Source organism: Callorhinchus milii, unplaced genomic scaffold (genome assembly GCF_018977255.1).
Source record: "Callorhinchus milii isolate IMCB2004 unplaced genomic scaffold, IMCB_Cmil_1.0 Scaffold15, whole genome shotgun sequence".
Taxonomy (NCBI): domain Eukaryota; kingdom Metazoa; phylum Chordata; class Chondrichthyes; order Chimaeriformes; family Callorhinchidae; genus Callorhinchus; species Callorhinchus milii.
The window spans coordinates 2,170,868-2,187,475 of record NW_024704756.1 but is presented as its reverse complement, the minus strand read 5'-3'; the positions used below and the strand labels follow the sequence as shown (position 1 = coordinate 2,187,475).

The following is a 16,608-nucleotide window of genomic DNA, read 5'->3' as shown; positions in this document are numbered from 1 at the left end:
CACCTTGCTCCCTCCCCTTTCATATCTTGCTTGAAAACCTTACTCTTCGCCCGTGCTTATGGCTACCTTCCCCTCTCACCCCCGGCATGGAGTCAGGCTCCACCACGGTTAAGAGCTCTGAGACACTACCCTGGGTGGAGGGCGCTATATAAGTGCAAGTTGTTGTTGCATTCTGTAAAAAGCACAGAGACACCGATGCACTGTACTTGAAACGGAAGGAAAATAGGTTGATCATCAAAGGAGCTGAAACACATCATACATAAATCCAACCGGTTAGCTTCAAACCCAGTGGATCTGAAGCAAAGAAAGATGCCAGAGATCTTTGCACTCTGCTATAACCTTCCTGTGTCTGTTTGCCTTAAATTACTATTCCACCTCCGATCAAAAAAAACATTGGTCATTCATTTCATGGCTATTTAGTGGGACACTTTTACGCACTTTACAGTGTATCCTGTGAATCACTTTGAGATGCCTTCAAGACACAATACAGATTTATATCAAATGCAAGAAGTTTTATTATTGAATGCACACAATTACATCAAGTGTACTTCTAAATGTTTTATTGAATGCAACATTTATTGTAATAACAACCACAGTACAATCCAGTTTACAATACAGTGCTCACAAGGGGCAAGACTGGATTCCACACACCAACATACTGCATTCACCACTTCGAGAAGAGCTATACAACAGGTTATGAGCAGATGACTAGCGCATCAGAACTCATGCAGTCTCGATGTGCCCAATACACTCCAAAATTGTAAGTCATAATTTCCATTTGATTGAGGCAGATGGAAAGGTGTCAGCACTAAGTGTACTTCTACATTTGAAAAGAATAGAATGCAATAGGCTATGGAATAAAAGACAGCATTCAATAAGAGTATAAACGCAAAGGAAAATCAGCCCTTTTGCGATATGTAACAAAATACATTAGCTTTTTCCAATTTGCTTAAAATCATGGACATTGTTTCTGATTTTCAGATTTCCTCAATTAAATTTAGTCGGTTAATTCAACTTTAACAAGTCTCGACTGGGCCATAAACCATTGTAGAATTAGTATCACAAAACAGGACTTTTATTTAGGAACGAAGGCTGAATGTAGAGCACAAAAACACTACCACTTGCACTGAAGGATGAAGATGCAGCATCTCCTGGTGTTGAAATGGTATCACTACACCTCACTCAATATAAATCTGTCCACAACAGTCATAACAGTTTAGAACTTATAATAATAATCTTTGCATTTGATATAGCGCTTTTCACATCTTCTAGATGCCTCAAAGCGCTTTACAGAAGACTGTAAAGTGAATTGACTGTATATATTTGTGGGCAAAATGCGGCAGCCAATTGCGCGCAGCAGTGTTGGTAGAGGATCTCGTTCGTGAGCAAACTCTCGAATTTTAAAAGACACAATGGAATTGCGAAACCCTTCAAAAACAGAATAGCCTTTTCTCATTATTAAAATGAAACTAGTCTACTTTCTCCATCAGGAAAGGAGGAGGTGAATCAGCTAGTTAGATTCAGTCTGAAGATATGGTTATGGCGACTGCTTAATTCCTTTCCTTGCTATCTAGTCTTCAAAAATGTTTTCCTATTTGAGATAATATCATGGCAAGTACTGACTTTACAATATTCCTAGCGTAACATTTGAAAAATATATTTATTTCCCAACAATCGGCGGTAGACTATCACTTGAATTTGCAAAAATCGGAGGAACATAGGAACAGGATTAGGCCATTCAACCTGTTCCACCATTCTATTAGATTATGGCTGATCTGACCCTCAACCCGCCTTTGCCCCATATCCATTGATACCCTTACGTAACAAAAATCTATCCATCTCAATTTGAATAAATGGAATATTTTAGTGGATCCACCACAGCCTTTTAGGGGAGAGAATTCCAAATTTCCACTATTTGTGTGAAAACAATCATTTCACAATAATTAATTCTTCGATGCATATGCCTTACCCATCTATTGCAATAATGTTTCCAACACAATTTACACGTATACAGCACCTTTCACATGGGGAGGAAGTCTTAAATGGTTATTTATTTCTATCCAACAAATTATCAGGTATCATTCCTTAACTGAGAGGGCAGTTACACCATCTGTCTCCACTCAATGAGATTCTCAGTCTACAATGGGCTGAAACCCAGGACGCAGAGATGAAAGGAATGTGATTTTTCCTAGCATAATTGCTCAAATACATGAGATATCTCTCTTCAATTAAATTTAGCTTCAACATTTTGCTTCAATTAAATAACTTTAACAACATTATCAAACAACTTCAACATGGTTCAATCCTGGCTTCAATAGCGCAAGGACTCTCCAATTACTGCTGAATTACAAGCAGGTTTGTGCTGTTTAATCATTTCCACTGGAAAGAGATTTAAGAATGGGCAGACTCGCATCATGCAGCACCAGTTAGCCACCAGTTAGGCTTTCAATCCACGTGCTTGGACTGGATTTGAACAGCGAGAAGTGAAATACAACGTTCTAACATAATTTCAACAGAATCAATGTACAATAGGGAAGCATGAATCAAGAGCAGCCTTTGGCTAAAGTCTGTGAATGTGTCAGTCTCTTGGGACTGCTTGCAAAACTTATCTACAATTAAAATCATCACGACCACTGATCAAATCACTGCACTAAGCAGGTGCACAATATTGCCAACTTTATAAATACATGTTAGAATAACTAAATAGGTTGCAACTACATTTAATTTATTCAACATTTATATCGGTTTCAATAATTTCTCTTGGCTTCTTCAGCCATCTCAAACATTACGGTTTCAGTTCTTCACAATTTTAGTGTTGCTTCATATCTTCATGGATCTGATTTGATCTGAAAAATACATTATTGAAAAATATCAACATAATGATGTGCACTTGTTCTAATTACTGCAGGTTGTAAACAAACTGAATTATATCAGGATAAATGCAGCATGGGGTGACTGCCAAGCATCACCTTTACACTGACAATAAAACAATTCCTACTAGTTTTAGCCACCAAATCACCAAGGTCCCCGAATTGACTCAGTAAAATCAAACATGCTTTCCCATCTCCTTTAACATCTCCCAGTGCTGCCAGTCAAGAGTCTTGGTCTGGGCCAACAGAAAAGTGCGGCAGCATCTCTCTCCTCGAATCCGCAATAAATGTAGTTTCTGGCCCGCGGGCCTGCCGGCTGTTCACCTGACGTCACTGTGGATGCACAGGCGCAGTGTGATGCAAATGGATTTCACTCGGAGGCCACACTGTTGTGAGCGTCTGTGTGTTTGTGTGCGAGTGTGTATGTGCCTCTCTCTCTCTGCTTTTGAGAGTCTGTGTGAGTATGTCTGAATCTCCCTCTCCTGTGTGTGAGAGAGGGGAAAGAGGGGGTGAAGGGGGGTAGGGAGAGCAACTTAAACAGCACCTGTTCCACCATAGATTTTTGTCAGCCAGCTAATCATTGTCAATGAAGACTCACAACCTAGCAAATGAGGGGATTCTTTTCTCTTACCTTGTAACCATTCTACACCCTCATGCAGTCCTTCTCCTTTCAGAGCATTGCTGGCACTAAGCAAACACAGCAAGTCAAAAATGTGAGACAAATTACTCTGACAAAACATTTTACTTGCAAATGTATAGTAGTTATTAAGAGATAGGTGTAATCCAATTTTGAGAAGACTTTTTTTTAATGGAAATAGGGTGATAAAAAATCCTGAAATATTTTTCTTAGAAAGTGGGACACAAGGTTTTTAAAAATCAATGAGAATTTGTTAACAGATGACTAATTCAGTCAATTACTGAGATAGTTTAGTTCATCATTATTCTCCCTGCAGTCCCTGCTCCTAACAGAAAGCTAGTTGGCATCCTTACTGCACTATAATTTATAATAATAATAATCCTTGCATTTGACATAACGCCTTATCACGTCTTTGAAATGTCTCAAAGTGCTTCACGGAATATACTGTAAAGTGAACTGACTGTATATTTTGTGTATGAAACGCAGCAGTGTCGTGGATTTATAATTATCCTATGTTAGCTGACTATACCATGTATAAATTCATACCTCTAGATACAGTATTTTGGAGGCCTTAACTCTTTCTAATAGGTATGATTCAGAAGATCAGATATTGCTCAACAAGTCAAACAATATAGAAATCTAATAATTAGAAAATTCTTCTTCGTAATAATTTTGATTGTTGAACTCAAAGCTTGGCTAATCAAATTTATTTTAGAATATATGACGTACCCTCCCTGTACAACAACCATTATTATATGAATACACTAAAGATAACAATTGCTCTATTCTACCAAATCCAACTGTATTTCATGTCACCTACCAGATATGCCAGGGTTTGTCCTTTATATTATTGAGGCCCAACATCTGAGACACCTTAACTGATGATAAAGCATCTCTTAGATCCATTTTATTTGCAAAAAATAGAATAGGAATTCGTTTGTGTTTGACATCTGTAAACAAAAACACCCTGCTTTATTTTTTTCAGAAAACAGTCAGGAAATTATGCATCTAAAATCAGGACCTCACAATCTGGTTTCTCAAACATCCAGATCATCTGTTTGTTAATGTAAAAACAGTTAGAGTGTTAATCAATGGACTTTCAAAATTAATCAGGACTTTTCATCCTTACAAATGAGAAAGGTCCCATATTTGTTTTTTGCCTGGTGGTCATTTAACTGCTATCAGGGTCATCAGATTATAGAATGGACTGTCTCAGAGGTTCATAGATACATTCTTATATGTTCTGTTGAATTCTGCACGAATCCTACATACTGTAGAAAATTCAGCAACTGTGGAAGATAACAATTTCAATTTATACAGCCCATTATAAATAGCCTTGCAACTCAATTTACTGTAACTGCATAAACCTATTCACCATTAAACCTAACCTCTTCCAATTTACTGTTCCATTCCAAGTACAGGCAGTTCATTTCAATGAAATACATACAGGGCAAGTCCAACCTCAGCATATCAAAGACATTCAAGGCAAATCCACCCAGGCTCATTTTACCTGGATGATTGAGAAGGGTGTCCAATTCTTCCTTAGCCACAACAATCCTCAACTTGTCTCCGCTGTCAATCACAAAAATAATGGCTTGGGCATCCCTATAATCAAAATATCAGGCATCAGGAACCCAGTATTTGAAACAAGAAGAGTTAGTGGAGAGCTGCAGTTAAGACTAAATGCAACAATGGGCCTCAGATCTCAGATGTGCTGTTTGGCTCAGCAGATGGCACTCTCACCCCCAGGTCAGAAGCTGTGTATTCAAACACCATTAATAAAAGTTAATCTCATAGTCTAGACTGTATTCCTGCAGCAATTGATCACTGTGAAGCATTTTGAGATTTTCAAGCATTTCCGACATAATGATGAAAAAAATGCACGATTTTTATATTGGTACAGAATCTACCCCAGATAAAAATATTTACTGTACCGTATTCTGGTATTAAAAAGTCATGCTATAGAGTAATCCAAAATGAATTGTGAAAATCAAGCCCTCTAAAACACACACCTGAGAATGAATACACTGCAGAACTAAATATTCTAATATAACAATTCCAAGATTCAGAACAAACATATATCAGTTTTGGGGCTTACTTATAATAGTGTTCCCACAGGCTACGGTATCGTCCTTGGCCAGACATATCAAACACTGTGAAAGATAGGCTGAAATGAAACAAGAGTCAGTAAGGAAAGTGAAATTCCAGATAACGAAGCACATCTGTCTACTGCATTCTAAATCTTAGCTGTAGCACCAAACAATATAGTAATCATTCAGGAGAGGAGGCCACTTATCTAGATAGGAAACGTTAAAGGATATACAATAACAACATGCAAATGCAATATAGCGCCCCTCACACAGGGTAATTTCCCGGAGTGCTATAACGTTGAGGACATGTGTACACCTTCAAATAAGTCTTGAAGTACTGCAGTCTTGCCTTGAAATACTGCAGAACTGCTGGCTTTGCTAAATGGGTCTCCTCAAAGCCAATCAAAGCCTTTCTCCCTCTCCTCATACTCCCCGCCCGGAACCTTTAGGACATGGCATTTATTCTATAGACGTCAAAACATTAAAGGATTGCAGCACCAAAAGAAGATGAAGATGTTTCAAGAAAAATGTGTAAACCAAAATGTACCTGGATGTAGAGAATTTCTCCACACTGAATCCAATGGTAGGAACTATATCATGGGTTTGCGCCTGATAAAACAAAAGCATAAAACATTCAGGTCAATTTAAAAGGTTTTGTTGAGAAATTCTGTTGAGCTATGATAAGTCTTTCTGTGCTGTATAATTCTATGAAGTTGTTTTGTCATCAGAAATGTTCAGTCACTATAATTTACAGTAATAATCCTTGTATTTTATATAGCGCCTTTCATGTCAGAAGCCATCTCAAAGTGCTCCACAGTATTTTTTGTGAACTATCATAACTGTATTTATAAGCAAATGTGGCAGTCCATTTGTGCACTGCTGTGAAGCACTTCTAAGGCGTCCTCCCAACATGAAAGAAGCTATTACCAAATGCAAAGCTATTTGCTTTAATCAAGGCTCATAATTTAGCTTTTTTTTCTCTTTCAGATTCTGTTAAATTGCAGTGGACTTTCAGCTTTTCTATTTTTACTTATGGTCTGAGAATTACTGTAAGGCAGCTCTTTGAAATAAGGATTTATCAATTAACAACCAATCCTTTTTATTGGCTGTTGATTATATAATTAGGGTAGCTATAACTTGGGCATTTACATATTCTGCATAATACACTTGTGTTCACATGGGTGCTGCCAACATCGATAATTATAATAATAATAATCCTTGCATTTGATATAGTGCCTTATCACATCTTCGAGACACCGCAAAGCGCTTCACAGAATATACTGTAAAGTGAATTGTCTGTATATTTTGTGGGCGAAATGTGGCAGCCAATTGCACAAAGCAGTGTCATACAAACAGGTGCAAATTATTTGTAAAATTTATTTTGAAGGAATTACTACCTCTGTGATACATGTTGATGCATGTCTTTGTCACTGTGATGATAGCAAACAGATTGTCATGTGAACTAACAAACATCAATCCACTAATGTCACATGGATCTGTACTTATAGATCCCGGTGAGTGAGTGTTACCGGGGGTCAATAACCTACGAGAGTGAACTAATCCCATTACATAGGGTAGGACTTCCTCCCGAGATGGGTCATAATGAATCTCAATCACAGAAAATACCAGTCCTGGCAGTGAAACAAGCCCTGCGTTCACCGATAATGCAGCCTGTGCTAATCCCAATTAATGCTGAGAGACATCAACACTGGATCTGACCATTTAAATTAACCACCTGCTGATTAATGAAACCACTGCTTTATCCTACGTAAAGAGTTGGGCTGGGGATGGAGGTAGTGGGGAGAAAGAAACAACCTGTACCATTTGAATCCTTATAGCCACTGTCCCAATATCTTCCCTACTCCCCACAATTTACCACAATCACAGTTTTAATCAACCTTGGGAAATACTACACTGAGATTTCCTTCTGAAATTTTTAAATATGCATAGCATAATTTCCCATTGGTAAAAATGTCACTTGCACTCTGATGAAAGACATGCTGAAATCCTGTTCACCATCCTTAAACCATTTGGGAAAAATCTGGTTTGGAAAAAATGTGACCTACATATAAATGAACAAATCAGATACTAAATTTGATAAGTAAGCCAAGTGAACACCAAAATGTGATGGAGACCATAGTGAGTTTCACATGTACTTATCTAACCAGGACCACCCATGCAATTTAGGTCTCTCAAGCTAACCTACAAGTCTCAAAAATGAGACTAGCAGATTGGCAAACACTCAATCATACTTGGACCTCCTCTTTGAAAGACAGACAGAGAACAACAAATTTTGTATAGCGCCTTTCATGTCAGAGGATGTTGGACAGTTAGGGATCCGCACCTGAGCTGGTGGTTGGGATCAGGAGGGGTGGAGGGCGGGGAGGGTAGTGGTAGGGGCTGACCGAAGGCACAGTTGAGGAGAAGTATCTTAACGCAGTCTTGAACCAGGCAAGGAAGAGGGCGAGGTGGAGGACTGTGGGATGGAGTTCCAGAGGATAGAGGCAGAGGCTGAAGGCCCGCCCACCAATGGTGGGATGGGCAAGACTGGGGATGTGAAGCAGGCTAGAGCCTGCTGAGCAGAGTGAGCAGACAGGTTCGTAGGAGGTCACAGAGGTAGAGAGGAGCAAGGCTGTGGAGGGCTTTGAAGGTGAGGAGGCAAGGGCGGAGGTGGTAGAGTGGGTGTCATCCGCATACATATGGAAGTTGACTCCATTTCTACGGATGATGTCACCAAGGGGGAGCATGTAGATGTTGAAAAGGATTAAGAACATTCTATCTGTCCATCGGTGCTCAGCGCTCTCTCTGCCTTCTTGTCCTCCTCAACCTCTCTGCTACTTTCGACACTGTTGATCATTCTGTCCTTCTCCACCGCCTCTCTTCTCAGCTCAACCTTCACAGGCTTGCCCTTTCCTGGTTCAAAACCTACCTCTCCCACCGTCTTCACTCATGGCTTCTCCTCCAGTCCCCATACCATCACGCATGGCGTCCCTCAGGGCTCTGTCCTTGACCCTCTCAACTTCCACATGTATGCGGATACACCCAACTCTACCTCTCCGCCTCCACCATCGACTCCAGGATCACTGCTGTCCTCACAGACTGCCTGTCAGACATGAAGTCCTGAATGAGAGCTAACTTTCTTCAGTTGAATGTGAACAATACCCTTCTGCTTGGCTCCCATCAGCACCTCCATAACATGAGCGCTGATAACATCACCCTTCATGTTCGACCCTCAACTGCCCTTCATCCCCGACATTCGTGCCTTTCCCCACCTCTGCAACATTGCCCAGCTTCTCTGACTGCAGGCCACCGTGATCTTCATCCACGCATTCAACACATCCAAGCTACACAAACTCACTACTTGTCGGCCTCCCCACCTCCTCCTTCCACAGGCTGCAGATCATCCAGAACTCTGCAGCTCGTGTCTTCTCCCACACGAGGCTCTGTGACCCTATCACCCCAATCCTCGTCTGACTCCACTGGCTCCCCATCACTGAGGATGATGGTGGAGACCTGTAGCTCAGTGGTTAGAGCACTCGCCTCGCAAACGAGTGACCTGGGTTCGATTCCCGGCAGGGCGAAACCTTGGCCAAGTTTCTTCACTCCATATGCCTGATAATAATCCCTCAAGAAAAAAAATAATAAATTGATCACTTCAATCCATGACTGTTTGTGGGACACTGCTGTGCACAATTGGCTGCAGCATTTTGCCCACAAATATACAGTCAATTCACTTTACAGTACATTCTGTGAAGCGCTTTGAGACGTCTAGAAGACGTGATTATTATTAGTAGTAGTAGGATACAATTCAAGATCCTGTTCCTCACCTTCAAAACACTCCACTGCCTTGCTCCTCCCTACCTGTGACCTCCTAACCCTGATCTCCTAATCTGTCTGCTCTGTCCACTCAGCGGGCTTGCTTCACGTCCCCCGCCTTGTCCATTCACCATTGGCAGGCGGGCATTCAGCCTCTCTGCCCCCACCTTCTGGAACTCAATCCCAGTCCCCCACCTTGACCCCCCCCTTGCTTCCTTCAAAACCTGTCTCAAGATCCTCTTCTTCGACCGTATCTTCAGTCTCCCTCCTACCGTCCCCGCCCTCCACCCCTCCTGATCCCAACCATCAGCTCGGGTGCGGATCCCTGACTGTCCAGCCCCTTGGGACATCCTCCTGACGTGAAAGGCACTATACAAGTGTAATTATTTGTCGTTGTTGGTTGGCTACGGAATTTTGGAATATATTAACCCTCTGTGGTGGTCTCGGTTCCTGAGCCAAGCGGGTCCACAGTATACAGTGTACTCTAGGGCTCTGCTGATGACTGACCGCCTAGCTTATCAAGATGATTTGGAGGGGCACTGGGAGCTGGGATTCTTCCCATTCAACTCCTGTTAACCCTGCAAGCCAAAGCCTAATGGGTGGACAAGCAGCAGTTTTAGCTGGTTAGTCTCCAGCAGTACCCGAACACACACTCTGGGATCCCCAAGCCCGAGTTCTTGCCAACCTGCGCCTAATACTCTCCAGAATGAGGTAAGTTGACTGCTCACTCTCACTTCATTCCGAGACAGGGCGATTTCCAAGTGTGTAAATTTCAGTCTTAAGCGTGTCAGCCACGTTACATGTATGAATCTCTCCCAAATCCTGTTTGCCACTAATGCATAAATAACAAACTGGAGGAGTCCTGTAGCTCAGTGCACTCGCTTTGCAAGCGAGAGACCTGGATTCGATTCCTAAATATGTAAACTGTAAATATACGGTTAATTCACTTTACAGTCTATACTGTGAAGCGCTTTGAGACGTCGAGAAGCTCTATATCAAATGCAAGGGTTATTATTATTATAAATTTAGAATCATGGGATAAAAAAAGTTTCGCAGGAGTGAGAAAATGGGGGGGGGTTTGGTGATCCTGAGCCCAAAAGGAAAAGAGAGAATCTTGACATTTGAGAAGCGTTGCCAGACAGGTGTGGAGCATCCCCAAGGCAACAATGGCAAAGACAAGAGGGAGGAGGCTGTCATGAGATCAGACGAAAGCTGCTGCGTTTAGGGAAAGAGAAATCTGAGATCAGAAGAAAAACTCCCAGACTGGTAAGAGGAATCCAAGACAGGGGAAACATGTGCTCAGACTAGGAGAGAGTATCTGTCAGAGAGGGATTGGAAATGGCGGAGTTTGGAAGATGGGGCGGGGAGAGAGGGGGCGGATGGGTCAAAGTCAGGTAGGTGGGAAAGACACAGGGTCAGGCGGGGAAGAAACATGGGGTCAGGAGGAGGGAGAGAGAGAGCCATGGGGTCAGGCAGAGGGGGATGGAGACACAGGGTCAGGTAAGGGGGGGGGAGAGGGGGTGGAGAGGGACACAGGGTCAGGTAAGGGGGGGGAGAGGGACACAGGGTCAGGTGGGGGGGGGGGGAGAGGGACACATGGTCAGGTGGGGGGGAGGGGGTGGAGAGAGATACAGGGTCAGGTGGGGGGGAAGGGTGGAGAGGGACACAGGGTCAGGTGGGGGGGGGAGAGGGTGGAGAGGGACACAGGGTCAGGTGGGGGGGGAGAGGGACACAGGGTCAGGTGGGGGGGGAGGGGTGGAGAGGGACACAGGGTCAGGTGGGGGGGAGAGGGTGGCGAGGGACACAGGGTCAGGTGGGGGGGGAGAGGGACACAGGGTCAGGTGGGGGGGGAAGGGGTGGAGAGGGACACAGGGTCAGGTTGGGGGGAGGGGGTGGAGAGGGATACAGGGTCAGGGGGGGAGGAGAGAGAGACAGGAGGTGAGGCAGGAAGAGATGACAGAGGGGGTCGTCAAGGGAGGGAGAGGGAGATGTCAAGTGAAGGGTAGGGGATCAAGGGAGAGAGGGTCATGGGGGATGGAGGCAGGGAGAGGGGGTGCGGGGATGCAGAGGGGGTGAAGAGAGGATGTAGAGAGGGGATGGGGGGGGGGGGTTAGGAGCATAGAGAGGGAGTGGGGGCGGTGTAAAGCAGTATCTGCCCCCCACCCACTCACGTGCTCAGGCTTCAGCTGGTCGATGATGGTGCTCTTGCCGCTGTTGTCCAGCCCCAGGCACAGGACGTTCACCTCCCGCCGCTTCAGCCCCAGCCAGCCGGCCAGCTTATCGAACAAGCCCATGGCTGCGCGGCGCGGGGCGGGGCGGGGCCGGTCCGGGGCCTGGGGAGGGCCGCTGACGCTAACGCTGCCGGTGCCGGTGTGTGTGTGAGGGGGTGCGAGTGTCGGTGGTGACGCTGGTGCCAGGCCTGACCGCGCGGCCCATGCAGCCGCCTCCCGTCTCCAAGGCAACGGCGCTCCGCTGCTCGCCGCCCGCGCCGGGGGGAGGGGGGCGGGGCTTGTGCGTGACCGGGGCTCGGGTGTCGCGTTCCTGCCTTAGACAGGGAGGACACTCAGGGAAGCCGCGCTGCCGCTCCCGCTGCCGCTCCCGGGGGTCGGTACTCGCCGCCGCTTCATACTCCCCGCGGTCGCTCGCGCGCTTCCCGCCGCCCGCGCCCGGCCCGCGCATGCGCTTCCCCGCACCCGCACGCGGGCCGGGCGGCACGTGACCAGGCTCCGCTCAGCTCCGGTTTGTAGCCCCACGAGCCCGCCCGCCCGCCCGCCCAACGCTAGCCCAAAAATAGCCCAAAATAGCCCCATCTCTTGTTTGGTACCAGAGGCTGATTCAGAGTCGGTGCTTTTCAAACGGTGTCAGAAAAGCGCTTCAGAAGGGAGAGAGTGAGAGAGAGAGGAGTTTGAATTGATTTTTTGTTGTTGGAAGCCCCCACCAGGCCGGACCTGTTTAGTGTGCGGGAAGCTGTCTCGCTCCGCAGAGCGCAGGAACCCTCACACACGGCTTCATGATGTCCAGCCTCGACCGCCCCAACTCCTCCCTCATCCAGAACCCTGCCGCCCGCGTCCTCCCCCCACCCCAGGCTCTACGGCCCTATCACCCCCATCCTCGTCCAACTCCACTGGCTTCCCATCACACAGTTCAAGGTCCTGGTCCTCACCTTATAATAATAATAATAATAATAATCCTTGCATTTGATATAGCGCTTTTCACGTCGGGAGGACGTCCCAAAGCGCTTCACAGAACACACTGTAAAGTGAATTGACTGTATATTTGTGGGCGAACGCGGCAGCCAATTGCGCACAGCAATGTCCCACAAACAGTCGTAGATTGAAAATGACCCAATTTTTTTTTTATTATTGTTTTTTGGTTTTTTTGGAGGGATTATTATTATCTTGTTGATACTCGTCAACAAGGTGATGTCTCACCACTGTAATCATAGACAGACTGCAGACATGGTTGGGAAGAGAGACTGCAGACATGGATGCAGTGGGCATGGAGAGAAGGAATAACATGACCAAATCCAGTGGCAAAGCCCTTCAAAGCCCTCCGTGGCTTTGCTCCCCCCCCCTCCCCCCCGACCTCTACGACTTCTTAACCCCCCCAACCATGCTGCTCGCTCCCTCCCTCCGCTCGGGGGGGCTTCGGCCTGCTTCACGTGCCCCACTTTTGGCGGGTGGGCCTTCTGCAACTCTGCCCCGACCCTCTGGATCTCCATCCCGCAGTCCCTCCTCGCCCCCTCTCTCGCCTCCTTCAAGACCCATCTCAAGACCCTCCTCTTCAACCGCGCTACCGATCACCCTCGTTCCCCCCCCGCCCTCCACCCTCCCCGATCCCGACTCCCAGCTCGGATCCGAAACACGGTCTGTCCAGCGCCTTGGGAGGTCCTTCCGACGTGAAACATGCTATACAAATGTCACTTTGTTGTTTGTTTCAAGTGCCAAGAGAGCAATGCTGGGATAAATAAGTTACTGCTTGGCCCTTTCATGGCCAAATATTACAGTGACTGACCCCAAACTTGCACCTTCTCTATCGTCTTACATCACAGGTTTTGTTGACAAAAATACAGTCATTACACTTCACATTAAATCCTATGAAATGCTTTGAAAGGTGCTAAATCAAATGAAAGGATTATCATTATTACTTGCATGTATAATGAAAGCACTTCTTACTTAGAAGATGCCCCTACCTTAATATCTGATGGTTAACTAGGTTTCCGAATAGTATTTACATATTATTTCATGCCTTATCACATTGTAACATCCCAAAATAACTCACAGTGAGATTTTGAACCAATGACTTGATTTGAACCTGGGTCCTAGGGAGTGTATTACCGAAAAGGCCATCTTTTGGCCCACATATTCTACACAAGATTGGATTTAGAATGTTAGAGGTGGAACGAGAAGCTTTCCATCCAGACAAACATTTGTACACCTCAGTTATCACCAGGAAAAGCACCAGCAATTGCTAACGGAAATATGGACCACCCCCCACTCTTCTGCCCACCACCACCAGAGCTGGCAATAGCCAGAAAATGTGAAAAATATTTTATTAGATAAAATAATTGAGGTGATCTTTTAGGAAAAAAACAGGTTTGAAGGAACAGAATGCTTTTAAAAAATGCTGAGGTTTTATTGTGGTTCTTTTATCCATTCCATAACATGATCGATACTGAAACACTAGGGAATCGAATTATGCTTCATGATGTGCAGTGAGGTATGCTTCAGTTAGCATCACCTACATCAGCCAGTCCTTGTTTGACAGATCCAGGTTTATCATCCCAGTAAACAGTCACAGACTGTCTTGGTGAATTATCATTCCGATAGTAGCACAAGCTCGCAGTGAGTGGTGTGTGGGAACATGTCCATCAGTACAGATAGTTTGAGAGTAAAGGGATCCCCGTACCTTATGTTGGTCAGGTGGGCAACGCAGTCTGAAAGGAAGAGCAAACTTGATTAGTTATTCATTACTGAAGGGACAGTCAGGCTGTGTGGGTAGAAGCCATGAGGAACTTTGTTGAGTAAGTATTGCTGACAAGTACCTTGAGAGTACTCACATGTACATGTATGTGATTGAGAAGTTCCAATGAGGTTGTAAGCTTAAAGCAGTCAGACATTTGCTAATTTATAGCTATCACTACGACAGATTGTAGTGTTCAACCAAAAAAAATTCTATCAAAGTTTATCCTGAATCCGAATAACTGCCCTTTGATTCAAAAGACAATATCTGAGAGTCTCTCTCGCTGTTTAATTTCTTGGATAAGTTTAACAACAAATTTACACTTCTACACTGTTTATCGTGAAGAATGAACAGCTTAAAGCAGTTTGCAAAATATGGCAGATTTCAGGTGTACTGTGAGTACTCTCAAGGTACTTGTCAGCAATACTTACTCAACATAGTTTCTCATGGCTTCTCCATCTGGTTTACAGGAAATGTACACCAGCCTCCGGATCGCTGGACAGTTACGAATTGCCCGAACCACTCTGTAGTCTGCAAAAAAAAGTCACGCACGCAGTGTCAGCACCAAGGACACAATTACCAGCCTCTTCCTCTCATTCATACAGTCATCACACGGCCCGCAATCCACAGCTCACTCAGTCCAACTGGTGATGGGTGGAGGGGGAATGGGAGATCAGATCATCATTGACTTGGGACCAGGATGTCCTTGGAATCTTGGTGGGTCCACTCAGCCCCTTTGAGTAGGCAAAATACATACTACATCAACAAATATCCTCCTGGTGGGGGGACATGGGTGATCAGGTTGTCAATGAACTGAACTGGCCACAAGGAGATGTGCCAGACAGGTCTGTAGAAATACAACGGACTTCAGTGCAGTGCTGACACCGTAAAAGGTGCCGACCTTCGGATGAGACGTTAAGCCGAGTTCTTGACTGCCTGTCCAAGTGGACAGTAAAGATCCCACAGCGCTATTCAAAAAGAAAAGGGAGTTTCTCCTGGTGATCTGGTCAACAATCCCCAAATAAAATTGGTCACTCACGCCATCCTTAATCTATGCAAGGATTATTATTATTACTGCCAGGCAGTCTTGGAAGAGCAGACATGCCTTCAACCCTGTGAGCTGAAGCCCTAGTTATTCATTTTATTCTCTGAACAGCAAAGTTATTCACTCTTCAAAGGAGATTCTTCTCCCATCCCATGGCTAGGCTCCTACCTTACTCTTAATAATAATCCTTGCATTTGATACAGAACCTTTGTCATGTTGTCAGGACTGCTCAAAGTTTGCTTTGCGTCACTGTATTTATTGTGAAGTATAGTTACTGCATTTGTAAGTGAATGCGTAAACCAATTTACACACAGCGAATTGTCACCACGATTAATTATTCAGGGCTTCAGATTCCCATTTACTGATCCAAGGAGGCCAAGAATTACTCAACCTGGTGCCAGTTGTACAGCAAAACTGATTGGGATTAATCTGCAACACAGAGTGTATGCCATGGACCCCTTCTCTTCTTGTTTCCCAAGTGTGCCAAGTAGAAGGCGACCAAACAGAAGTCATGTATGTCGCTTGCGTAATCCAGAGTGAGCTGGGTTCACAACTCTCGTGAGGGGCTCGCCTGCCTCCAGCGACGGCAGCAACTCTGGTAAAATGGACTCAGGTTTACCACTGAGGAACTCACAATTACCAATACCTACTGTGCAGAATGGAGAAATGTGTAAGAGAGACTCTGTTCTCACTCCAGCGAATCTGGAGCAGATGTTTACAACTTTTGCCAGCTAGAGGGAGACTGTGGGCAAAATGGATGAACGCCTGCCTTTCCGGGGGTAATAACTCCTCCAAAAAAAAAGAATTTGATCACTCACTGTTTGTGGGACACCGCTGTGTGCAATTGGCTGCCATGTTTCGCCCACAGAATTCACAGTCAACCTACTTTAGAGTACATCCTGTGAAGTGCTTTGAGACATCTCAACAACGTGATAAGGCGCTACACCAAATGCAAGGATTGTTATTATTATTGTCCAGTGATGCTTCTATGTGTATCATTTGATCTCCTCACTGTCAGTAAAGAGTTCACTGCATCTGTGATGGATGAAGGTTCACTCATCAATGGCACATTCTGCAGTTTGCCTGCGAGTTGGATGATGTTTCTGGCGATAGATTTTGACCAACAGCCGGCCAACATTTTATGCAGTGTGTAAAAGTTAGCAGGAAATACTACAAAATCAGGACGTT

At 44.8% G+C, this 16,608-nt stretch overlaps 1 protein-coding gene across 1 annotated transcript; it reads right to left on the bottom strand.

Annotated features, from left to right (window-relative positions):
* Positions 1–1,314: 1,314 nt before the first annotated feature.
* LOC103177085 (ADP-ribosylation factor-like protein 6) lies at positions 1,315–12,046 on the bottom strand. Its single transcript, XM_007891046.2, has 7 exons — positions 11,585–12,046; positions 6,145–6,206; positions 5,606–5,674; positions 5,018–5,112; positions 4,328–4,457; positions 3,502–3,557; positions 1,315–2,846 (listed from the first exon to the last, which is right to left on the bottom strand). Exons 1-7 carry the CDS (start codon positions 11,705–11,707, stop codon positions 2,821–2,823), a joined length of 561 nt encoding a protein of 186 aa, XP_007889237.1. The 5' UTR covers positions 11,708–12,046; the 3' UTR covers positions 1,315–2,820.
* Positions 12,047–16,608: the final 4,562 nt, after the last annotated feature.